Consider the following 22,594-nt stretch of genomic DNA (forward strand, 5'->3'; position numbering starts at 1 on the left):
TGCCTTTCCACACAACAGTAACTCCATTCTCCCATCCTCTACATATACTTTTATCAATTTCACCCATTCCAGCAAGTTTGAGATACGGAAGTAGTTGATAATGTTTTAAATCTCATATGTAGAGTTAGCCACTTCATTCCCCATGTCCCAGGGACAGAATTGCTCAGTTTGCTGCCTCATCAAGATAGCTGCGGTGTCACCATTAGGGTGGGAGGCCCTGCCCTCCACTCGCGAGCAGGGGTTTATAAAAGCTTTGGGTTCCCAGGCTCTACCAAGGCAGGGCAGTAAGGGATACAGCTGGGATGAGAATCCAGGCTTAATCAGCTCATCAATGAGCAGGTGCTCCTTAAACACCTACTGTGCGCAATCCCTTGCTCTCGGCTTTAGGGAAGCACCCCTCTAAGCATAAACCGGGGAGCTGGGACCCACAGGACAACCAGAGGCCAGTGGAGGTTGGTGGTGGGCAGCCAGGACCAGAGTGCAGGGCAGCCTGGGAGGGCTTTCTGTCTGAAGAGAGGCATGGTTAGTCCAGGCAGAGAGCAGAGGAGGGGCACGGTGGGCAGAGGGGGAGCAGGAGCACAGCAGGGCCTACAGCTGCCTGGGCTGGGCTTTCAGCCCCACTGCGCCTACCTGCCGGCCCTCTGCATGAGCCCAGTCGCCTGGAGGCATCTGACCCAGCCCTGTGACCCCTCCACTGCATAGGAGGACTCCAGCCCACCCCGATCCCAGAAGAGGAAGTCCTGCCAGACCGAGGGCCCCAGGAAAATCATCAAGATGGAGTCTGAGGAGGAGAAAGAGGCAAGGCTGGCCCAGAGCTTCCCTGAGCAGCCCAGGCCCAGCACCTCAAAAGCCGTCTCGCCACCCCGTCTGGATGGGTCCCCCAGCCCCGAGAGCCCCGTCGTTGGAAACGAGGCCCTCCTGCCAAACAGCAACCACGTGACCAGTGAGCCTGGGGAGGCAGGTAGGAAGGTGGGGTAGCAGCAGAGGCTGAGGCCTGCACGCTGTCCTCCGGGGGCTGGGTGGGACCCCTCTTCTGCATTTTAACCCTCACCCGGGGAGCCCCAAACCAATGAGACCCCCGTGTGCCCTGCTCTGAGCTGATGCAGAATAGAGCAGGGAGAGACCCTGAGATTTACCATGGGCTTTGCTGTGACCCAGTGTAGGGGATATGCCGGGCTAAAACCCAGAGTAGTTGGAGCTCCTTCCCCCAGCGCACTCGCACGGCGCTCAGTACCATGCTCTGCACAGGGTGGGTCTCTTCAAGAAATGTTTGCTGGTGGGTGCCTTAGGTGAAGACTTGGGTGAAATCCACACCCATCATTTCCCCAGATTTTTTCTGCAAGGCTACTGCCCTGAGGGATCTCATTTGTCTGAGATCTTTTTCATGGCCACTGCCAGACAGGGAGTCCTTGGGCAGGAACTGAAGCCAACTCATAGAACCCTGGATCAAGAGAATTCTGTTTCCTGGATCTGCTTCACCCAGAGGCCAGCTTTGTTCTTCATTCTAAGCCCCTGACTGAGCCCTGACCCATGTTCCTTTCTCACAAGCATTGTTGGTTATCCCAAAGGATTTCAATTAACTAGATGAACCATCTTTTGACTGTAGATACCACAGCTCGTGGGGCGGAGAATTGGAACAAACCAGTGTGCTTCGTTAGGGTTCCAAACTAGGTGGTGTCTGTCAAGCCTCCTGTCCAAGGAGCAAATTCCGAAGTTAGGGCCAACAGGCTATTTAAATACGAACAGCAAGAAATGATGGACGCCTTTTTGCAAAGAACCTCTCTGCACACACAAGACAGATGAGGTGTACACAGTGAATGTTCACGTCCTCCCCCACAGGGCACGCTTCACCCACACAGTCCACTCGCCTGCCCGTTGTACCCAGGCAGGGCCTAATGGCATCTCCCTGCCTGTTTCAGAGGAGCGAATTGTGGTGATCAGCAGCTCGGAAGACTCAGATGGAGAGGACTCGGTGAGTGGCCCAGCAGTTCGGCCCAGGACTCCTGCCTCCCCCCATTCCAGGCCCCAGGGGGCACAGCCTCAGCAGGTGACTCTCAGACTTGCCCTGCACCTGGGGAGTTTTCCAGCAAGGCAGTGAGTCCTGAGCTGTGCTGGGGAGGGCCTTCACATGCCAGCTGCCTGCCTGGACCACCCCAGGCCTCCCACCACACCAGGGCAGGAGCCTTCGTAACTATACATACTCTTCTGCAATGCTGGTAGAGTGTTACCCGGCGCCCTGTCTCTTTTCTGGAATACAAGCAGTCCCCGGGTTACGAACCAGATCCATTCCTAAGTCTGTCTTTAAGTTCAATTTGTAGGTAAGTCGGAACAGGTACATGTGGTTCTTATTTAGCGTCAGTCAAATGTTTGTCTTAGCATATAGCATATATTTTATCTTTCTCTAAATATAAAACATTTAAGAAACACTTCCAAACTGCGCAATGTTTCCATGAGTGTCACAAAGTAATGCGTGCGTTCCTTATTACAAACTATTGTATTTAACTCAAGTGTTTTTAACACAGTAAGCTTTACAGCAGTCCGTTCTTAAGTATGAGTTGTCCACAAATTGGATGTTCGTAACCCGGGGACTGCCTGTATCCCATGCCTTGGTCTGGAGCACCCTTATGCATTTTCTGTCCTCTTAAGTCCTCAGCAAGGGCGGGATAAGAATCCACTCTCTCATTAACCCCAGCCAATGAGGGCCCATGAAGGGGTGTGAGGTCACTGGGGCCACACCTACAGGGGCCAAATGAGCAAGTTTTGACTCCATGTCAGAAAGAGCTTTTCTAAAGCCATCCCGCAGTGGGAACAGGTGGCCTTCTGGGTAGTGAGCCTTCTGTCCCTGGAGTCTGTTAATAGAGGCTGGGCTGTCAACTGTCCAGGGGAAGAGGGGATCCGAACAGAGTGAAAGGTTGGACTGGGTGGCCCCGAGCTCCCTTCCAGCCCTCAGTCTGAGGTTCTGTATTGGAAAGCCTGTGGAGCCGACGGAGATGGCTGCGCCACCCTCCTCGCCAGCCCACCCTCTGCTGAGAGCACGAGGAGCACCCTGCCCCAGCCGGGCCTCCCGTCGGCCCCGCCACAAGTGCTGCCCCACCGCCTGGCCTCCCCACCATCCTGCTGAGCAAGCCGACGCCCCTGAAGCTCAGCCTCCCAGCCTGCTCGCCGGACACGAGGAACATGTCACCACCATCCACCGTGGGATCTGCTTCCCAGTGCACAGAGCACAGAGAGGCAGCTGCCTTCGCCAGTCCTGGGGCTTTCCCTTCAGAGTGTATTGTGCCCCGGTGTGGACTCCTGCTGTCCTTGCAGCCCCAGCCACCACTCCTGCCACCTCAGGTCCTCCCAACCATTCGGCCCTGTCCCAGGAGGCTCCCACCCTCCTCCAAAGGGCCACCTGCCAATCCCGCCGGGCTCGAGGAGGGCGGCCCCGCGGCCGCTCATACCGGGGTTCCCAAATCACCCAGTGGATCAACCACTTTTTTTCCCTCCCTGTCTCCTCAGTGGCTTCCCAGTTTGGTGCCTCTGCTGGGGGTGCTGAGGAGGGAGAGAGGGTACCCCAGATTCTCGGGGCAGGAGTTCTCCTTAGCGATTCTAACAGAACCCCTGTGGAGGATCCCCAAGTCTGACCCCCTCTGGAAGCCTCTCCAGTTGCATTCCCATCATCCCTTCGGAGAGGCCCTCACCAGCCCAGGCCCAGGCCCCCCTCAGGTGAGCTCTCTGAGAGCGCTGAAGACCCTCGTCCTTTGCTGCTGTTGCAATCATCGTCTTATAACTGGCCAAACACCTCTGTCCTGGTCCCTGCGTCTCCTTCTCCAGGTCTGGCCATGCTCCTAGAGGCCCTGTACATAGTGGGCATTCGATAAATATTGGTCACTGAATGACTGAGGGACCTCTGGGCAGGGACACATGGGTCCCTTCAGGCTGAGAGGGGGAGGGTGAGATTCAGACCCTGATTCTCACACCCCAGGGTCTCTCTGCCCAAGAAGGAAGTTCTCCAGCTGTTTGTGCCCTCCTGTGTTTTCAGCCGACCCCCTCCCCACTGATAGTATATCCTCTGTCACCCCATACCCCACCTGAAGCCTTTCCATTAGGCCTCTGCCAGGATCTGAGTCCATGACGGCAGGGACTCTGCTTGCCCTGTGAGTTGGCAGACATGGCTGCTCAATAAATATCTGTTGAAATATCAACCTTGCGAACCCTCATTCCATGGCCACCCCGGTCCCTGATGGACTTACCTTTCCCCACAGGGTGTTTCTGTCTCCTCCTGCCCTGAGAGGATTCTCCTCTGAGATCCTGTATCCACTCTTCCTCCCACACCTGTGAGCACCTGAGGTGGGCGGTGGACTCGAGGCCCTCCTTGCCGCATGGACTGTTATGTCTCCACCATTAGATCAGATCCCCCCAGCCTCGGAGGCTCCAGCCATTGGATATACCCTACTCTACCCAGTCATCTCACCTCCCCCTCATGTAGGGGAGACTCTGGCCCCTGCCTCCAGGCTGCTTCTCCCTATCCAAGTCCTGCCTTCTTCCTGGGTGACTTTGACACCAACAACTCCTTGTTTTCTCAGGGGTCTTCACCCCACTCTACTTAAGCTGCCAACTCCATGATCGCCTCCTGGGCATCACCATCACAGAGAACTGTCCATCTTTACAATGTCCCTCTCAGACCTCCAACTGCTGACAGCCTCCTGTTTTCGTACCCTCCATCCTTTACTTGCAGGACCTTGGTTCTTTGTTCTTCTTGGGTGCTGCAGCCTCTCTGCTCTCTGCCTCCACCTCCTGTCTTCACCTCTCGAGTCAGCTAAGTCCACCATTTCAGCCCATCTCTCATCAGGATCTGACCTCCTCCTTTCTCCCTGCCCTTTCCATTAGTCCTGCCTCCTCTGTGCTGCCACCTGGAGGCCGAACTCTGTTAGAAAAAAGTCACACCTCTAGGAAAACTACAAATGCTTGCTTCTAACCTGTCCAGTCCCTTGGTACTGTGAACAATCTCAGGTGTCCTGCCTCAGTGCACTCTTCTGCTCATGCAGCAGCCCCTCCACACCTCCGCTTGCCTCACTCTGGTCGCTCATTCTGACCCTGGTAGGCAGGTGACCAAATCTCCTGCTTCAGAGATAAGACGGGAGCCCTTGGGTGGGACGGAACTGTCGATATCCTGCTACCTCGTTACAGACTGACGTGCCCCACCGCATCTCCCCTTATCCCTTCTGTTAGGGTGGAGGAGGGACCGCCCCACCTCTGTCTTGTTTCACCCCCTTGGGGCCCTCACCCCATCTGCTCATCCTCATCTCACGCATCTTCCAGTGCTCCTACTTCCTCCTGAACTGCAGCTGCACTAGGCATTTTTTAGATGCACGTTTTAAGACTTAACCATTGCAGGAGTCCCAAACTTCTTAAAAACAATGCTTTAAAACAAATTTGGTCCCTGGGTGGCAGTTTGCTCACAGCTACTAACCGAAAGGTTGGTGGTTTGAACCCACCCAGTGCTGCCACAAAGAAAGGACTGGTGATCTGCTTCTGTAAAGATTACAGCCAAGGAAACCCTATGGAGCAGTTCTACTCTGTAACACATGGGGTTGCCATGAGTGGAACTGACTCGAAGGCAATGAGTTTGTTTCTGTGTATCCCTCCGTCCCACTGGGGCCCCTACAGCCCCTGCAGCACCCCCCTCCCCCCCGCAAACTCCTACTCCCTGCTTAAAGGGCCGGGCGGTGTTTGCAGGGTGCTCCAGCTCCCACATAGCCCCGTCCTCTCCCTGCCTGTGGCCTTCAGCCAACCTCCCAGTGAGTGAACGTGGCAAAATATGGCCGGCTAAGGTCAGTTTCCGAGTGTACCAGGGCATGTAGAGACCTACCTGCTGGGCCTCGGCTGTGTCTGTGGCCGGAATCTAGGCATGTCTGGGGGCTCAAGCGCAGGCCTGCAGAGTCTGCGAAACTGCTAGAGCGAGGAGGTGCTTTCTGTGAAATGCCTTGGCTGTGCTAGAAGAGGCGGTGAACCGAAGAGTGGGCCATAGATGGAGCTGAGCTCAGGGGTGGACTGGCGAGCCCTAGACCCAACTGTGGGGCTTGGGTGAGGACTGTGCTTACAACCTGCGAGGGTGGGTCAGCAACGTCTCTGCCATGGGGCTCCCATTTCAGCCCCCAAAGCAGAAAAGATAGGTGTTCTCACACACCTTCCCCACAGGGTGACTGGCTCTAGCACCTCGGCAGCAGCAGGACCCCATGGAAGCAGGAGGGCCTGGCCAGCGTGGTAGCCAGATGGCAGAAGTGGCAGTGGTGACCAGATGAAGGGAGGTCTGTGTGCACAGGCCTACCTAGGGCGTGCGGCACAGGCAGGGCGCGCCCTGGGCGCTGTGTGAGCACAGGTGCCCGTGCTCTGGGTGCTGCTTGAAGAGAGGGGCTAATGAGCAGTTTCTATTGGTCATCACAGTTTCCCTCGCCAACTGAGAGAGATCACTCAGCAATTTAACACTAATTGCCCTAGGTGGAGCTCTGGTAGTGCAGTGGTTAAGAGCGCAGGCTACCAACCAAAAGGTTGGTAGTTCCAGTCTACCAGTTGCTACTTGAAAACTATGGGGGCAGTTCTACTCTGTCCTTTAGGGTCTCTATGAGTCTGCCTGTGGGGAGCAGCTGATGGGGGAGGGAGCTGTGGTGCTGGTGAGTGTCCGTCACCCTCCTTCCACGGCCCCCTCCTCAGGGAGGCTGGTGGGAGCTGTGTTCCCTGAGGGTAGCAGCGCCCTGCCCAGGGGCCAGAGCAGTGGACAGACAGGCAGTAGATGCCACAGGCTACCTAACAGAATGGTCCAGTTCATGGATACATAGGAGCTATCTCCAGGGCCTTCCAGACTTTGCAAGAGCTGGGGTTTCATGTCTGTGAAAAACAGTGATGCATTTGTTTTGCTAAACTGATCCCAGTCGTGGCTGCAGCTTGGTGACAGAGAAAGTTCCTTAGGAGTTTGGGGTTCTTGATGAGCATTACTGCTGGAGACTGGCTATTTCCACGTGATTGGATGCTGTCCGGAAACCTTGGCGGTTTAGAGTTTAAGGGTTACATCTGCTAACCAAAATGTCAGCAGTTCGAATCCACTAGGCGTTCTTTGGAAAGTCAGTGGGGCAATTCTACTCTGTACTATAGGGTCATTATGAGTCAGAATGAACTCAACGGCAATGGGTTTTTGTGTGTGTGTGTGTTTGGATGCTGTCCATCAAAGAGTCTGGCTCATGTCTGGTTGACTGATGACCAAGCATGGAGCGAGTCAGTAATTAGGAAAGTGGCTCTCACCCCTGGGCAGTTTGAACAACTCTGCCTTCCTGGGCACAGCCTGGGCATTGAGATTTGTTAAAGCCACTAATGCACAACCAGAGGAGAGGCACTCGGAATCGGGGGTTCAGCTGCACATCTGTGCCAGAGGAATGCTGCTCACAAGTCTATTCAGCCTTGAGTGGGGGTGACATGTCCATACTGGGGTATGATACAGCTGGGGACAAGAGAGGCTAGATCTTCACAGATAAGCTCTCTAGACTTTTGGAAGGTGGTGAAAATGTCAGCCCAGCTACCTCCTACGAGTGCCCTGGTTAGGTTTCCTGTGCTGAGTCGGAATGCACTTGACCTGCTCGGGCCCTGAGATCTGTGACGGCGATCAGTGAAATAGAACTTGTGAACCAGATTGCCTGGGTACCCTAGTAGCACGTGTATCCTGGAAAATTCCTGGATCCCATATGGTTCAGTCTGAGCACAGTTTTGCATTCAAAGAAACACCGTCCATTAACCAAGTATAATAAAAATAAATTCCAGTATTGCATCTTTCGAAGAATATTAAAGGGGATCCAACTCATAACCTGCTGCCAAAAAAAAAAAAAACCCAAAACAAACCCATTGCTGTCCAGTCAATTCTGACTCACAGCAACCCTATAGAATAGAGTAGAACAGCCCCATAGGGTTTCCAAGGAGTGGCTGGTGTTTTCAAACTGCCAACCTTTTGGTTAGCAGCCAAGCTCGTAACCAACCTACTGCAGTACTTAATAAATTCCTTTTCTCCTTTCCTGTAGCTCTCATCACCTCCCACACCATAGTTCCTAAAAGCTTTTCCCTACTTTTCACTGTTCAGTCCTCACACATGGATGCTTCTCTGTTTCCCACTCCCCATTTCCTCTTGCCCCCATTCCTTTTCCCTGCCAAGCAAATCTCAGCCTTTTCCTGTGAAAGGCCCTTTCCTGGCTTCTTGGGTTCTGCTCTCTACTGCTATCCTTCTTTGTCCTCTCCCTCTACCCATCCAATTTCCCTGATAAGTGGATAAAGCCCAGGAGAGGGGGTGTGGGATATGGAACATCAGAGTTTCCCTTAATGAGTAGAGAGAGGAAGAGATGTCTGAAGCCAGATTCCTCTATATGCTGATGGCCCTTCTGTTAAACCTGGGTCTTTAGAAAAGTCTTGTTTAAATGCTCTGGCTACTTCCCAACTGTGTTGCTGGGATTTAGAGAAGGTGTTGTGAGTTTACTGCTGGCTGGAGTTAAACGGAAGGCATCACAGTGAGACCAGCCCCCATGGTGCACGCATACCTTATGGAAGCCCTCAAGGGCAAGAGGAATCTTGGAGGAAGAAGAGTTGGGGCTGAAAGATCCATCCTTCCTTCCACCGACAAGTTCAGTGGAAAGGAGGTATCCTTTTACTAAGGGAGCTAGCAGAGTTTTCTTACAGAATACAGCTTCAGTAAGTTCGGGACAAAGGAATTCCCGTGACTATAAAAGGGAAAATGGCGTCAGGACAATGGGAGACTCTGCTGGCCATCATAAATGATCCTGATGTAGAGATGGGGGAAGTAGCCCAAAGATACAGTTGTGTGGCTCTCTGGGGAGCTACTCTTGGAAGTGCAGATATGAAAGTGAAAAGATTGTGACTCTAGACTTGGCTCTAAGGTTGAAGCAACATCCAAAGATCCAAAGTTCCAAATGGAAGGACACTAGTAGAAGCACAGAGGGGCTTTTGTAGTTATCTTCGGAGCAAAAAGAAGAACAAAAAAGAGAAGGCCTGGAATACCATGTCAGTGGGTGACAGAGAGGACCCGGCCGAGGGGACTGCTCTTCAGCCATTGGCAAGAGGAAGCTGAGGCCCCGGGGACCACAGAGCAAGGGAGCCCAGTCCCTCCATCAGCCAAAGTATGAGAGAACCACCACTTTGTGAATGGGACAGGTGCTGGGAGGCTGCAGAAAGAAAACATCTTGATTCTCCTAGAGAAGAAGAAAGTGGAGTCTACTGTCCACCATCCAATAACAACTTTGACGATGACTCCGTGAAGAAGGCTCCTTATGGGTAGGAAAACAAGTGGTCGGAGAGACAGCAGTGTGGGCTCACTTGGAGCAGAGCATATACAGTCAGCCTTTGATGGCATGCCTGAACCAAGGCAGTATAGAGACAAAGCATTCAACGGTCTCTAACTAGATCTGTACGTGTTGTCGTTAGGTTCCATCGAAGTCAGCACCGACTAAAAGCAACCTTAGGTACAACAGAACAAAATGTTGCCCGGTTCTGCACCATCCTCACAGTCGTTGCTATGTTTGAGCCCATTGTTGCAGCCACTGTGTCAATCCATCTCATTGAGGGTGTCCCTCTTTTTTGCTGACCCTCTGCCCAGCATGGTGTCCTTCAGGGATTAGTCCCTTCTGATGATGTGTTCAAAGTAAGCAAGACAAAGTCTCACCATCCTTGCTTATAAGGAACATTCTGGCTATAGAACCATAAAAAGAAGAAAACCAGTTCTGGATGGATTTACAGCGAATGTCTGTTTCTATCAATGACTGGGAGGAAGTTATTAAGCCTGGGCAGGGCTATGAAATGCAAATAAAGTAAAAACCAGACATTGCTTGGAAAACCCAGAACGTGTAAATTGTGGGCAGTAATGACTTTTCTCTGGGCTGAAATTTTATTGAAAACCATGTTTCACGTGGACCATGGAAGGGCTAGGGAAATGTGCTAATATTCTCAAGACTGAGATATTAGCCAGAGGCCAGAGTTAATGGAGGCCTCGGATATCTCCAGGTGACACCAACTCCCATCCTCAAGCCAGAGGCAATTCGTAAAGAGGAAAGACCAGAGGTCTACTTTGGACTCTGTCCCACAGTGTCACCACCAGCCCTGTGACACTGGCCATGTCCCTTCCCCCTGGTCTCTGGCTAATGTCCATAGGTAGAATTCACAGGATGGCTCCGAGCTGGCCACTAAAGACTGGACATCTGGGCTTGGCAGCTGTGCAGATGATGAGCAACTAACCCTGTGTTTTCATCACAGGCTCAGCCTCCCTCGTAGCCCCAGTACCTCTGGAGACTCTCGGAGCTGGAGCCCTTCCTCCCTCCCACCTCTGAGCTTTTCAAACTGTGTTTCTGTAAGGGTCCTGGGGCTAGAGAGGATAGAGCCTCAAGTGCCCAGCCTGGGGGATCCCGGAACTCACAGGTTTCTCTAGGCAGCCTGGGACATGGATGCTACATGAGAGGAAGGCCTGGGTAGCTCTCCAGGCTCTGAGGCTTGGAGGCATCTCCCTCCACTGCTCTCCCGCTGCCAAGGATCTGCCTGTTCACCCAGGTGTGAAGTTCAGGGTGTGAAGTTCCTGTCCCCTTGGTGCGGATCACTGGGGCCTCTGCTGGCTTAGGGGACAAGAAAACCAAGCTCCTAGGACCTTCCAGAGAAATAGCTGGGGTTCAAGATAGGCTCCTTCGTCCCAGCCCCAAGTCTGTGGTGGCTCTTCTGAGTCCCCTCAGGAGCAGACCTCTCAGGCCCTGCCCACCACAGCAGCCCACCCTGGTCCTGAGCCCCGTGCCAAGCACTGCTCACCCATGCACATACTCACCCACATATTCTTTCACAGTTTCACACACTTATGTCAGCACTGGTTCCCACACTCACACCCCCTTGTGCACGCACACACTTGACCCTTCATGTCCACACTCATGCTTTCACACACTCACCTGTGTGGTCACACCCTCTCACACCTAATCACTTGTAAAAGCATACACACTGGTTCTCACACTCGACCCTCACGCCTCACATCCACACATTCATGCAGGTACACACACGTCCTCTGGTGCACACATACTCAACTGTACGCACACGTTCTCTGCCCCAATAATATCCCCTCCCTTGTGTGTGCACAGATGCCCCGGCCATACCCGCCTGCTCGTGTTCACACTGAGCACACGCTCACAGGCACACGTTGCTGATGCACCCTCTTCCCTCCGAGCCCCTGACCTGTTGGTTTTCTGTGTTGCAGTCCTCCCGAGAGCTGGATGATAGCAGCAGCGAGTCCAGTGACCTCCAGCTGGAGGGCCCCAGCTCCCTCAGGGTCCTGGACAAGAGCCTCGCCGACCCCCGAGCAGAAGACAGGCCCTTGGTTTTCTTTGACCTCAAGATTGACAATGAAAGTGGGTTCTCCAATGGCCATACCCACCCCTTTCTAGCTTAGCCTCTCAGTCCCCAAGGCACCGCCACCACCACCAGTTGCCATAGAGTTGATGCCAACACATGGTAACCCACGTGTTGAGCGTAGAACTGTGCTCCATAGGGTTTTCCGTGGCTGATTTTTGAGCCAGGCCTTTCTTCCGAAGTACCTCTGGGTAGACTCCAATCATCAGCCTTTTGGTTAGCAGCCGAGTGCAGTAACTGTTTGTACCATCTAGGGACTCCATTCCTAAGATAAGTGCAGGCAGAGCTGTGTGCGAGGCCTGGGAGAGCCCTGAGCCCTGGCCAGTGTCTGCAGCTGGAGTGGGTAGAGCACTGCCTCACCTGGGGCCTCCCAGCTGTACCACTTGTTTGTCTGAGTAAGGACTTTTGCCTTGACCAGTGCCTGGAAGTGTGAGGAAGCACTTCTTTTATACCCAGAGCTGGGGGAACACACTTCTAAACAGAAACACAGTGTGTGAACTCATTGCTGTGAGGCCAGTAACCCACATAGCTTTTGGCTGAGACCATACATTCCTGAGTCCAGGCCCATCCCACAGATGACTCTGGAGGGAGACCACAGAGCCAAGGCCACAGACACCCCCTTCTCCTGGAGGCCCCTCTGCTCTCCAGAGCTTGTGCTGGTCCTCCCTGAGCCTGAGCCCCAGCCCTGCCCTGTGGCATGGATTCACTATTGGAGCCCATCCAGCCCACAGAAACAGCAGAGCTTTCATAGTGCAGGGAAGCCATTTACAGACCTCAGGTGTAGGCTCTGGGCCTTGCTGTGAATGGAGTGGGCTGGGTGGGTCTGCCGCCCTCATCCCAGGGCTCTGACAGGGCTGGGGAGCTTTAGCCGAGTGACTTATAGCATTGGAGGTCAGAGGGCAGGGAGTGGAGGGCCAGGTGGATCCAATCAAGGGTCTCCCATGTAGGTGGGTAGAGGCTAATAGACAGTAGGGACCTGGATCCGAAAGGGTTTGGCAAACTCTAGGGCAGGTGAGCAAGGGGTCTTTGAAGGGCAGCCTGGCCTTCCCCTCAGACCCCTGTCCCCATTAGAGCCAGGGTCAGAATGCGTTTGGAGGCTGTTTGGTTCTTGCCGGAAGGCCCCAAGGTGGAGTCTGTAGATGGTGGGTTGGCTGCCCTAGAGCCTCCTCTGCTCGCGCTCCAGTGCCTCCTGTTCCCCTGGGGCCTCATGCTGCCCTTTTCTCCTGCCCAGCCCAGAAGATTAGCCAGCTGGCGGCAGTGAACCGGGAAAGCAAGTTCCGTGTGCTCATCCAGCCCAAGGCCTTCTTCAGCATCTACTCCAAGGCTGTGTCCCTGGAGGTGGGCCTGAGGCACTTCCTCCGCTTCCTGGGCTCCATGCACCGCCCCATCCTGGCCTGCTATAAGCTGTGGGGGCCCAGCCTCCCCAAATTCTTCCAGGCCCTGGAGGACATGAACAGCCTGTGGGAATTCCAGGAGTCCATCTCGGGCTTCCTGGCCACCCTGCCCCTGATCCGGGAGCAAATACCTGGGGCCAGCAGCTTCAAACTCAAGAACCTGGCCAAGACCTACCTGGCGAGAAACGTGAACGAGCGCAGCGCCCTGGCCTCTGTGCTCGCCATGCGAGACTTGTGCCGCCTCCTCGAGGTTTTCCCAGAGGCCCGGCACATCTACTCCTTCAGCAATCTGCAGTGCTTCGCATCCCTGCAGCCCCTGGTTCGCGCGGCTGTCCTGCCCCTGGCCGAGGCCCGCCTTCTGGCCCTCCACAATGTGAGCTTCGAGGAGCTGCTGGCTGCCCACCGCTGCGACCCGCAGGGGGCTTTCAAGAAGTACAGCCAGTACCTGAGCCCACAGGCTGCTCCTGCACCGCCCAGCCAGCCAGCTTTCGACCTGCAGGTTCTGAGCGCCTACTTCGCAGGCCTGTTGGCACAGGGGGAGGGCATCTCTGTGCCACCCTCCAGCCATAGCTTGGCAGAAAGGGCCTCCCAGCAGAGCTGAGAGGAGGGGGTAACTGGCTTGAGATCTCTGGGGGCAGAGGGGGTGGGGCCCCTGAGCCAGGCCCCACCAGTCACAATAGTCCCAGGTCTCCAAAAAAGAACCAAACTTGTTGCTGTCAAGTCGATTCCAACTCATGGTGACCCTAAAGGACAGAGTAGAACTACCCCATAGGGTTTCCAGGGAGCAGGTGGTGGATTTAAACTGCTGACCTTTTGGTCAGCAGACGTAGCTCTTAACCATTACACCGCCAGGGTTTCCTTGTATCTTCATACTCAGTTGTTATTTGGCCCAGAACCACTTCCCCTTCTCTGGGACCAAGGTTCCAAGGCCAAGAAACCCCCTGAGGGGCCACCCAGATCCCCTTGTGGGTTCTGGGAGAGCCAGTGGGTTTGCTCACGAGACCCTCGCCACTCCCCGCCTGCAGCCAGGAGCCAGAACTAGGGACATCCTAAGGGAAGAGACCATGGCCTCTGGGCTCTAAGTGATCTCTGTCCGGGCCTGGCTACCCCACCTGCCTCTTCCATGGATGCCCTTCCAGTTCTTCCCTGACCCCCAGACACCACCCAAGGGATCTGCTGACAGCTTCCGTGGACGGCAGTTGGAGAGGACACTGCTTTGGACACCAGCACCCCCCCCACCAGGTACCCAAAGTGCCTTTCACGCCAAGCTACCCCTCATGAGTTTGGGTTCTCCCAGCCCCTGTCTGCCCAGGACCTGGCTTTCTGTAGGCCTCCCCTTGGGAGCACTTTCATTCCAAAGGGGCCTCATAACCACAGAGACAGATGCTGTGGCTCCCTGCGCCCCTCCCAGCTACATCAAACCACAGGATGCCTGTCTCCACTTCCAAAGTCTGACCCTTCCTCATGGCCATGCAGACACTGCTCCTTATTCCTGGCCACAGACCCCTCAGCATGGCCGTGCCCTCTCCCTGCACTGCTCGCTCCCTCAGGCCCCACTCCAGGCAGCCTACTCAAAGTGTACTTGGGGACCAGCAGCATTGGTGTCACTGGAGAGCTTGTTAGAAGTGCAGATTCATGGGCTCTACTTCAGACCTACAGGATCAGAATCTTTGGGGTAGGACCCAGGAATCTGGGTTGTAACAGGTTCTCCAGATGATTGTGTTGCACACTGAAGTGTGAGAACCACCGCTTCAGTAGACCACCCCTCCGAGGAGAAGCATCGTGGAGCAGCGGAGAATGAATGCGCTGGCCTGCCCCAGCTGTGTGCATTGAGTGGGACCTAGGAAAAGGCCCCTCACTGAGCTCCAATGTCCCCATCTGTAGAATGGGCTGATTGGCCAGAGAGTCTCAGAGGTCCCATCCAGCTCTGGCATTCTGGGATTTTAGGAACAGACAGCAGTCCTCTGAGGTGGTGGACCAGGAGTTTCCTCATTCTTGAACCCTAGCTTCCATCCCTAGGCCACTGGTCGCCAAGACACAGAGGCTAAGCATCCTTGTAGTCATGCCAGAGCTCAGCAGCAGAACACTCTACCCCCTGACCAGCAGAGCCCCGTCACTTCCTCGCCCTCCCTCCTACTCCCCTTTCCACCTTCTTCCTTGGATTTCCTGCTACTAGAATGCTTCACAGACTTGGCCCAGGCCTCCAGCCTCTGGGGCCTCAGTTTCCATACCTGTGGGATCTGGGTAATGACACCTCAGCCCCCGCCCAGTGGGTGCCCTGCAGATCCAATCAGGGTTTGCATAGGGGCTTGCTGCTGAGGTGGGAACAGCGAACTTCCAGTTACCAGTTGCCATCAAGTTGACTCTGATTCATGGCAACCTCAAGTATCCGTGACGGCCCTGAGTGGTGCAAATAGTTAACTTGCTTGGCTACCAACCGAAAGGTTATAGGTTTGAGTCCACCCAGAGGCACCTTGGAAGAAAGACCTGGCGATCTACATCTGAAAAATCAGCCTTTGGAAACCCTGTGGAGCCTAGTTCTACCCTGACACACATGGGGGCGTCATGAGAACAGTGGACTCAGATGCCAGACCATTAAAGCAGGTGCTGACTCCAAAGTTCCCGTGGGGAGCAGGCTAGTGGGTGGAGGGGAGGAGGGTGGCTAGGACCACAATCTGACTGTGATGAACATCTCAGCAACTGACAAGGCAGTCCTTGGGCCACACCCCATGTCCTCCTCACCTCAGCCTAGCCCTGGACCGAGTAGCGCCCACCAACTTCCCAGCTCCAATCACACCCCAATGCTTGCTATTTTCAGATGCAGCTAATCCCAGTTTTTATAATGAAGTATGGCTTTGCCCTGTCTCCATTGTCACAGCCTTTAATAAAGATGTGAGTCCTAAAAGCCTGATGCTCCAACCTAAACTCTGCTTGGCCCAGCCCAGAGCAGCCAGAGGGAAACCTCTTGCCTGATGAGGGGAGCAGCATCCCCAATCCCGGGCATGGGGGAAGGCCACATGCGCAGCACAGCCATTCCTTGTGGGGGTCTTTTGAGACTTGGCAGAGCTGACAGCACCTCAGTGCTGAGGGCCTCGAGGATGTGGATCCCCCATGGCAAACAGAGACCAGGGTGGGCCTGCCTTGGGATCATCTCCAAAAGGGAGGGAGCACCAACTTCAATAGTTACCTCCTGTGGGAATAAGGAACCTGGGGCAGGGTCTGCAGGAACTTTAACGACTGACCTGCTGGGTACTTGTGTATCCCTTTCTGTGTCAGAGAGATAGGAGGTAACCCCTTTAGAAGAGGGGGAAGAGGCTGGGGACGTTAGCAATGTGTAATGAATGTGCTGCTATCCTGGGTGTCACAGATGGAACTTACATAAGGACCCAGAGGGCTTCCTGTGGCACCCGCAGCCTGGATGAGCAGCCTAGTGATGTGATTTATCACTGCCCCCACCCTTCACCCCGTCTATCTCTCCCAGATGCCCAAATTCCAGTCCCAAGGTTTTCTCAGCCCTTTGACCAAAAAGATCAAGTCCAAACATGTCACCTGTGCTTTATCTTTGAATTATATGTCAGGTTTACATGTGTCAGCTAACTGGGAGCGTACCGGGGTAGAGGTCAGGATGCTGAGTTTCAACCCTTAGTCCTATGACCCTAATCTGGTGCATTAGGCTATCTGATCCCTAGGCTTCCCCTCTATAAAATGGGATAATGTGGGTCATTTTTGCCTTGCAAGATCTTTGTGTGAACCAATGAGAAAATGTTTGTGCAAATATCTTTAATATATGAAGAAGCACACAAATGTAAGAGATTATTTTATAGACAACCAAGAGGACTGTATTATTGCTTATAAATTCTAGAAAAATAAACAGATATTAGATCTTAGGGGAAAAAGTGCATGGGCTTGTATTTAGGGGAATAAAGAACAACATCTTGGAGACCTGAAGAAAACCCCTGAACAGAGCATAAACCGGTGGGGGTCCTGGAGCCTGAGGGCACCAGGAAGAACAGGGGAGCCCACCTTGAAGTGGTTGAGCGGCAGGTGGCTCTCTGTTCCCAACACACCCAGGTGGAGATTTCAGCCACGTGGACCTGGAGTAGAGAACAGCCTTCATGTGGTGGCCCTGCCGAGCCCAGCCCTGCTGTTCAGCCCAGCCTTGCCCAGCCCAGCCCAGACCTGCTGTCTACCCTAGACCTGCCATCCAGCCCAGCCCTGCTGTCCAGCCCAGCCCAGCCCAACCTTGCCCAGCCCAGCCCAGCCCAGACCTGCTGTCCAGCCCAACCTTGCCCAGCCCAGCCCTGCCCAGCCCAGACCTGCTGTCCACCCCAGACCCGCTGTCCAGCCCAACCTTGCCCAGCCCTGACCAGCCCAGATCTGTTGTCCAGCCCAGCCCCACTGTCCAGCCCAGCCCAGCCTTGCCCTGCCCTGCCCTGCCCTTCACAGCCCAGCCCTACCCAGCCCTGATCAACCCTGCCCAGCCCAGCCTGCCCTGCTCTGCCCTGCCCTGTCCTGCCCTATCCAGCCTGCCCAGCCCTGCCCTGCCTTGTCCAGCTCTGCTCCAGTGCCTCCGTCTACGGCTCAAGGGCTTACATCCCCAGGAAGGTCACTCAAAAAATCTGATTTAACCCCAACCCTAACTTTTTTTGTTTTCTAACTTTGCCCTTATATCCATCCACTTGCACAACACCTAGTGCTACCCTGGAGCCTGGCCCTGCTGTTCTACTGCCCTGCACCCTCCCTTCATCTTACCCTGGCCCAGCCCGACTGCCCGCTTCCATCCTTATTCCCTCTGCCACACTCACACTGACTCCTGTCCCCAACCCTAACCTTCACCTTATACTTCCCAGCAGGCCCCGGCCCTCTCTTGGTCCCACCTCTTCCTCTGACCTCAGACTTGTCTCCGCCCCACACTCCAGGTGTAAGGAGGTCCTTTCTCTTCTTCCTCCACCCCTCACCACCAAGGGAATTGCACAGCTGGTGAGCAGGGGCCAAGGCACACCAAATGTCAAGTGAGAGGGACTGCCTGCAGGGAAGAGGAGCCGAGCTAGAGCGGATCTCAGTTTCGGCCAGAAGAGGGCACTGCAGCTCCACCGTGCCTGGCGTTGAGGCAGCCTCTCTCCAAAGTGGGTGGGGAAAGGTGATGCAGCTTAAGCTCTGGTAGCTGTCTTTACCAAGTGCCAAGGAAACTCTCCGTGGTAGGAGGGATAAAGGCATGTTGTGCTTTGGAGAAACTTTTTTTTTAAATGTTAACCATTTTGCATTTATTTTAACATCTATTAGAAAAAGGGAGCCCTGGTGGGGGCAGTGGTTAAAGGGCTTGGCTGCTCATCAAAAGGTTAGCATTTGGAATTCACCAGCCACTCCGCAGGAGAAAGATGTGGCAGTCTGCTTCCATAAAGATTTACAGCCTTGGTGTGGGGTCTTAAACGGAAACAAGCAGCCATGTAAGATGCATCAGCTGGTCTCAGCCCACCTGGAGCAGAGGAGAATGAAGAACACCAAGGTCACAAGGTAATTAGAGGCAGAAAGGGCTATGTAAAGCAGAGACTACATCAGCCTGAGACCAGAAGAACTAGATGGTGCCCAGCTACAACCGATGACTGCCCTGACAGGGAACACAACAGAGAACCCCTGAGGGAGCAGGAGGGCAGTGGGGTGCAGACCCCAAATTCTCATAAAAAGACCAGACTTAACGGTCTGACTGAGACTAGAATGACCCTGGAGGTCATGGTCCCCAGACCTTCTTTTAGCCCAAGACAGGAACCATTCCCAAAGCCAACTCTTCAGACAGGAATTGGACTGGACTATGGGATAGAAAATGATACTGGTGAAGAATAAGCTTCTTGGATCAAGTAGACACATGAGACTATGTTGGCATCTCCTGTCTGAAGGGGAGATGAGAAGGCAGAGGGGGCCAGAAGCTGGCGGAATGGACACGAAAAGACAGAGTAGAGGGAAGGAGTTTGCTGTCTCATTACGGGGAGAGCAATTAGGAGTATATAGCAAGGTGTTTATAAACGTTTGTGTGAGAGTCTGACTTGATTTGTAAACCTTCACTTAAAGCACAATAAACATTAAAAAAAAAAAAAAAAAGATTCACAGCCTTGGAAACCCTATGGGGCATTTCTACTCTGTCCTGTAGCGTTGTTATGAGTCGGAATGGACTCAACAGCAGTGGGTTTGGTTTTGGGGTTTATTAGAAAAAACATCAATATTGTGTTTTCTAGGGTATCATTGCTCAGAATGACACTAAAGTGGTATTCCTTAGAGGTCAACTTAGAGAAAAAAATTCAACGACTAAAAGTTCAGTAGGGCCACAGATATAGCGAAAGTTGTGACCATAGAAAGAATGGTCCAATTTTGAGAAATATTGGGTTATCAGTAAAATTAGGCTAAGCGTTATGAGGGAGGGTTAGCAGCCCAAGGTAAGGAGGGGGCAGGATTGGGAGTCAAGGTTAGGGTTAGGGCTAAAGTTCAGGCGAGGTCTGAGGTTAGGGCTTGGAGTTAGATTAGATTTGGGGTCACGTTTGGTGATTAAGGTTAGGAACAGAGTTGAAGAGTCCCTGTTCAGGCTACTTGTCCCTTCGGCAACTGAAAAGCCAGTAAAACTCTGGACAGATGGACAGGAGACTTCTGAGGAGGATCCGACCAGAGATTCCTCCCTACTCTGGCACCGCGAGTTCTCTTTCCCCAGCATCCTCTTCTAAAAGCCCTGGCAGTGGCTTGGCCTGGACTCACTGAACCGTGGTGGGGCCAGAGCACGGTGAGGGACTTGGCGAGGGACTGAGGAATGGACACACCTTGACCGGCATGAGATGGCGCCTCTGAGACAACCAGGTGACACAACTGAGATACCTGTGTACCATACACTGTCCTACCATGCAGCACAAGTTACCTCCTTTAATCTTCCCAAGAGCCCTATTCAGTGACGTTGTCATTCCCATTCTACAGATGCAAACGGTGAGGGCAGGAAGGCTAAATAACTTGCACAAGATCATTAAACGTGTATGTGATCGGGTTGGGATTTGCCCCCAGGAAGCCTGTGTCTGCACTGGAGCCATCTGCTGCCCACACTGACAGGTACGTTGCCCTGTGTTGAGGTGCCATGGCAGGGGGCAGGGAGGGACTGTCCTCTCCTTCCTGTGCCCTCCCCAGGCTGTCAATCTCACATGATGGGAAAGGCAGACCCTGGAAAGTTCATGCCTCAACGTTCTGGTCCCAGTGCTTGGTCTTATCCTAATTCTAATGTTTTCTTTCAGGACTGTGTTTCTCAACTTCTTTTTCTTTTCATTATCACCCCCTGGTAGAGTTCTCACCTCCCACGCAGACTACCCTGGTTTGATTCCCAGCCAATGCACCTCTTGCATAGCCACCGCCCATCTGTCGGTGGAGGCTTCCATGTTACTATAATGTTGAACAGGTTTCAGCGAAGCTTCCAGACTAAAACAGACTAGGAAGAAAAGCCTGGTGATCTACTTCCAAAAATCAGCCAGTGAAAAACCCAAGGATCACAAGGGTTCAATCTGCAACTGATCTTGGGCACAAAGCAAAACCAGGCTGCATTTCATCTCTTTGTGCACGGGGCCACCATGAGTCAGGGGCTGACTCCACCACAGCTAAAAACAACAACAACAAAAGGAGCCAGTTTGGACATTCTTTTTTTTCTTAATTATTCCCCCAATGAAATGTTAATATGTAGATATACCATAGATTCCTTCAGATTTTCTATACACAAAATCATATCACCTGCAAATAGAGATCGTTTTGCTTCTTCCTTACACAGATTACTGTATATCTGTTTATGTACTGTGGTACTTCAGAAGGTCAGAAACCATTATAATAGCTAAGGCTGTCTCCCTCCCCGCTCCCACCCACAAGAGCCAATTTTTGTTCCCTGTAGGGTGATATGGCCCCTATTGAGATTGTCTGTTGCAGTGTAATTAGGAAGTGGTTATGGGGTGCAAATGGCTAACGTGCTCAGCTACTAACTGAAAGGCTGGCGGTCCGAGTCCACCCAGAGGCACCTCAGAAGAAAGGCCTGGCACTCTACTCCTGAAAAATCAGCCATTGAAAATCCTATGGAGCACAACCCTACTGTGACACACACGGGCTCGCCATGAGTCAGAACTGGCTTGACAGCAACTGGTTAACCTTTCCATGTGGCTTGGTTCATAGGTGGGGACGATGTGGGCCAGGCTGGAGGGAGATGGGAGGGAAGGTGAGCAGAGTCTCTGAGGACACACCCCTCTGGAGTAGCCCTGGTCCTGGGCCCAGGCACGGGGGGAGCCTGGGGCTGGGAAAGCGAGGGGTCAACACCAGCATTTATTTTGGTCTCTGAGCCCAGGTGTCAGCTCCAAACCTTTTGGACTTGAATAAACCAGATACCAAACAGGACTGAGTTGAGAAAAGGGCTTAGAATTTCAACTGACAAACGCTTCCCACAAAACAAAAAAACCATTTGCAGACAAGTGAGGGGAAAATTCCTTCATTCTTGGCTCAAGGAACTTCCTCAAATGCAGCCCGGAGGAATTCACTAAAAGACCAGCTGCCCAAACGATGCTAAGTCGGTTTACAAATATTAGAAATATCCCCAAACTGATAACCAAGCACATTACTGGCTAACCACAGACATTTTCCAAAAAGCTTGCCAGCCAAGCCAGGGTGATAGGAGGTTTTGTGAGGGCCAACGGTGCTGGCCTAATCATCTAAGCGTCGCTTGTGCAGACTGAGAAGCAGAACCTGGAATGGAATTTACCTCAGGGCTGGCTCTCTCCTGTAGTCCTACAGCCATCAAGCCCAGACTGATCCCAGAGCAGAGCCCTGACTGATTCCGATTACTCTACAACAAATCAGGCCAGCCAAGGAGTAGGCAGAGGGTGGCGCCCTTGTAGAATGTGGGCTTTGGAGGGACCTGGGTTCAAGTCTCAGGTCTTCCATGTGACCTTGGACAAGTCATTTAGCCTCTGTCATCTCATATGTAAATTGGGAGTGATAATACACACTATGGAAACTCTGGTGGCATAGTGATTAAGAGTTCCACTGCTAACCAAAAGGTCGGCAGTTCGAATCCACCAGGCACTCCTTGGAAACCCTATAGGGTAGTTCTACTCTGTCCTATAAGGTCGCTATGAGTTGGAATCAAGTGGACAGCAAAGAGTTTTTTTTTTTTAATACACACTTCACAGATGGGGAGAATGAAATGAGGTGACATACATAAAGCACTAAGCTTAATGGATGGTTACTGCTCAATAAAAAGTAACTCTGCTACGGCTGCTAACCAAAAGGTCAGCAGTTCAAATCCACCAAGCGCTCTGTGGAAACTCTATGGGGCAGTTCTACTCTGTCCTACAGGGTCACTATGAGTCAGAATCGGCTCCATGGCAACAGGCTAGGCTTGGCTATACATCCAACAGCTCAGCGGAGGTGTTTTACTGACAACCAGAAAGCACTCTCTGCCCTTCCTCTCCCCTCCCCTCCCACCCTCTTCTCTTCCCTCAGCTCTCCCTCCTCCTGTCTACCCTTCCCCTCCCTTTCTCTCTCTCACTCTCCTCTCTCCTGGCTCCAGTCCATTTAGGATGGGTGACTCTGGGTGACTGTCCCAGACCATCTCTCCTGGCACCTCTGTCCCTCATCTCTCCAAGTCTCCTCAACTGTCTGCTTTTCCCAGTGGATCACCCTGCAGGCTCCAGGCTGGACAGATTTATAGTAGTCCTCCCCCCGCCCTGCTCGGCCCCCACCTGGATACCAGACACAGCCATCTGCAGGAAGGTCACTTTCTCGCAGCG

General features: G+C 53.2%; 1 protein-coding gene and 1 long non-coding RNA gene across 11 annotated transcripts in view; both read left to right on the forward strand.

Moving 5' to 3' along the window:
- The window catches only part of PML (PML nuclear body scaffold), a 64,826-nt gene extending 48,156 nt beyond the window's left edge, over positions 1 to 16,670 (forward strand). For 3 of the 9 annotated variants that reach the window (XM_049905518.1, XM_049905516.1, XM_049905517.1), the window contains 4 exons: positions 703 to 961; positions 1,920 to 2,047; positions 11,261 to 11,411; positions 12,644 to 16,670. In XM_049905518.1, coding sequence (XP_049761475.1) covers positions 703 to 961; positions 1,920 to 2,047; positions 11,261 to 11,411; positions 12,644 to 13,407 — 1,302 coding nt within the window. In that variant the 3' untranslated portion in view covers positions 13,408 to 16,670. The other 6 variants (XM_049905519.1, XM_049905522.1, XM_049905520.1 and 3 more) reach the window with 6 other exon arrangements.
- A 209-nt stretch (positions 16,671 to 16,879) lies between these two features.
- LOC126087875 (uncharacterized) lies at positions 16,880 to 20,582 on the forward strand. 2 transcript variants are annotated; one of them, XR_007519888.1, is made up of 4 exons: positions 16,880 to 18,320; positions 19,504 to 19,646; positions 19,761 to 19,889; positions 20,230 to 20,582. It is a non-coding gene; the product is annotated as an uncharacterized LOC126087875 (long non-coding RNA). The 2 variants fall into 2 exon arrangements; XR_007519887.1 differs by lacking the exon at positions 16,880 to 18,320 and having other exon boundaries at positions 18,905 to 19,646.
- The last annotated feature ends 2,012 nt before the right edge of the window (positions 20,583 to 22,594 follow it).

This window comes from Elephas maximus, chromosome 13 (genome assembly GCF_024166365.1).
Source record: "Elephas maximus indicus isolate mEleMax1 chromosome 13, mEleMax1 primary haplotype, whole genome shotgun sequence".
In the NCBI taxonomy this organism is placed as follows: Eukaryota; Metazoa; Chordata; class Mammalia; order Proboscidea; family Elephantidae; genus Elephas; species Elephas maximus.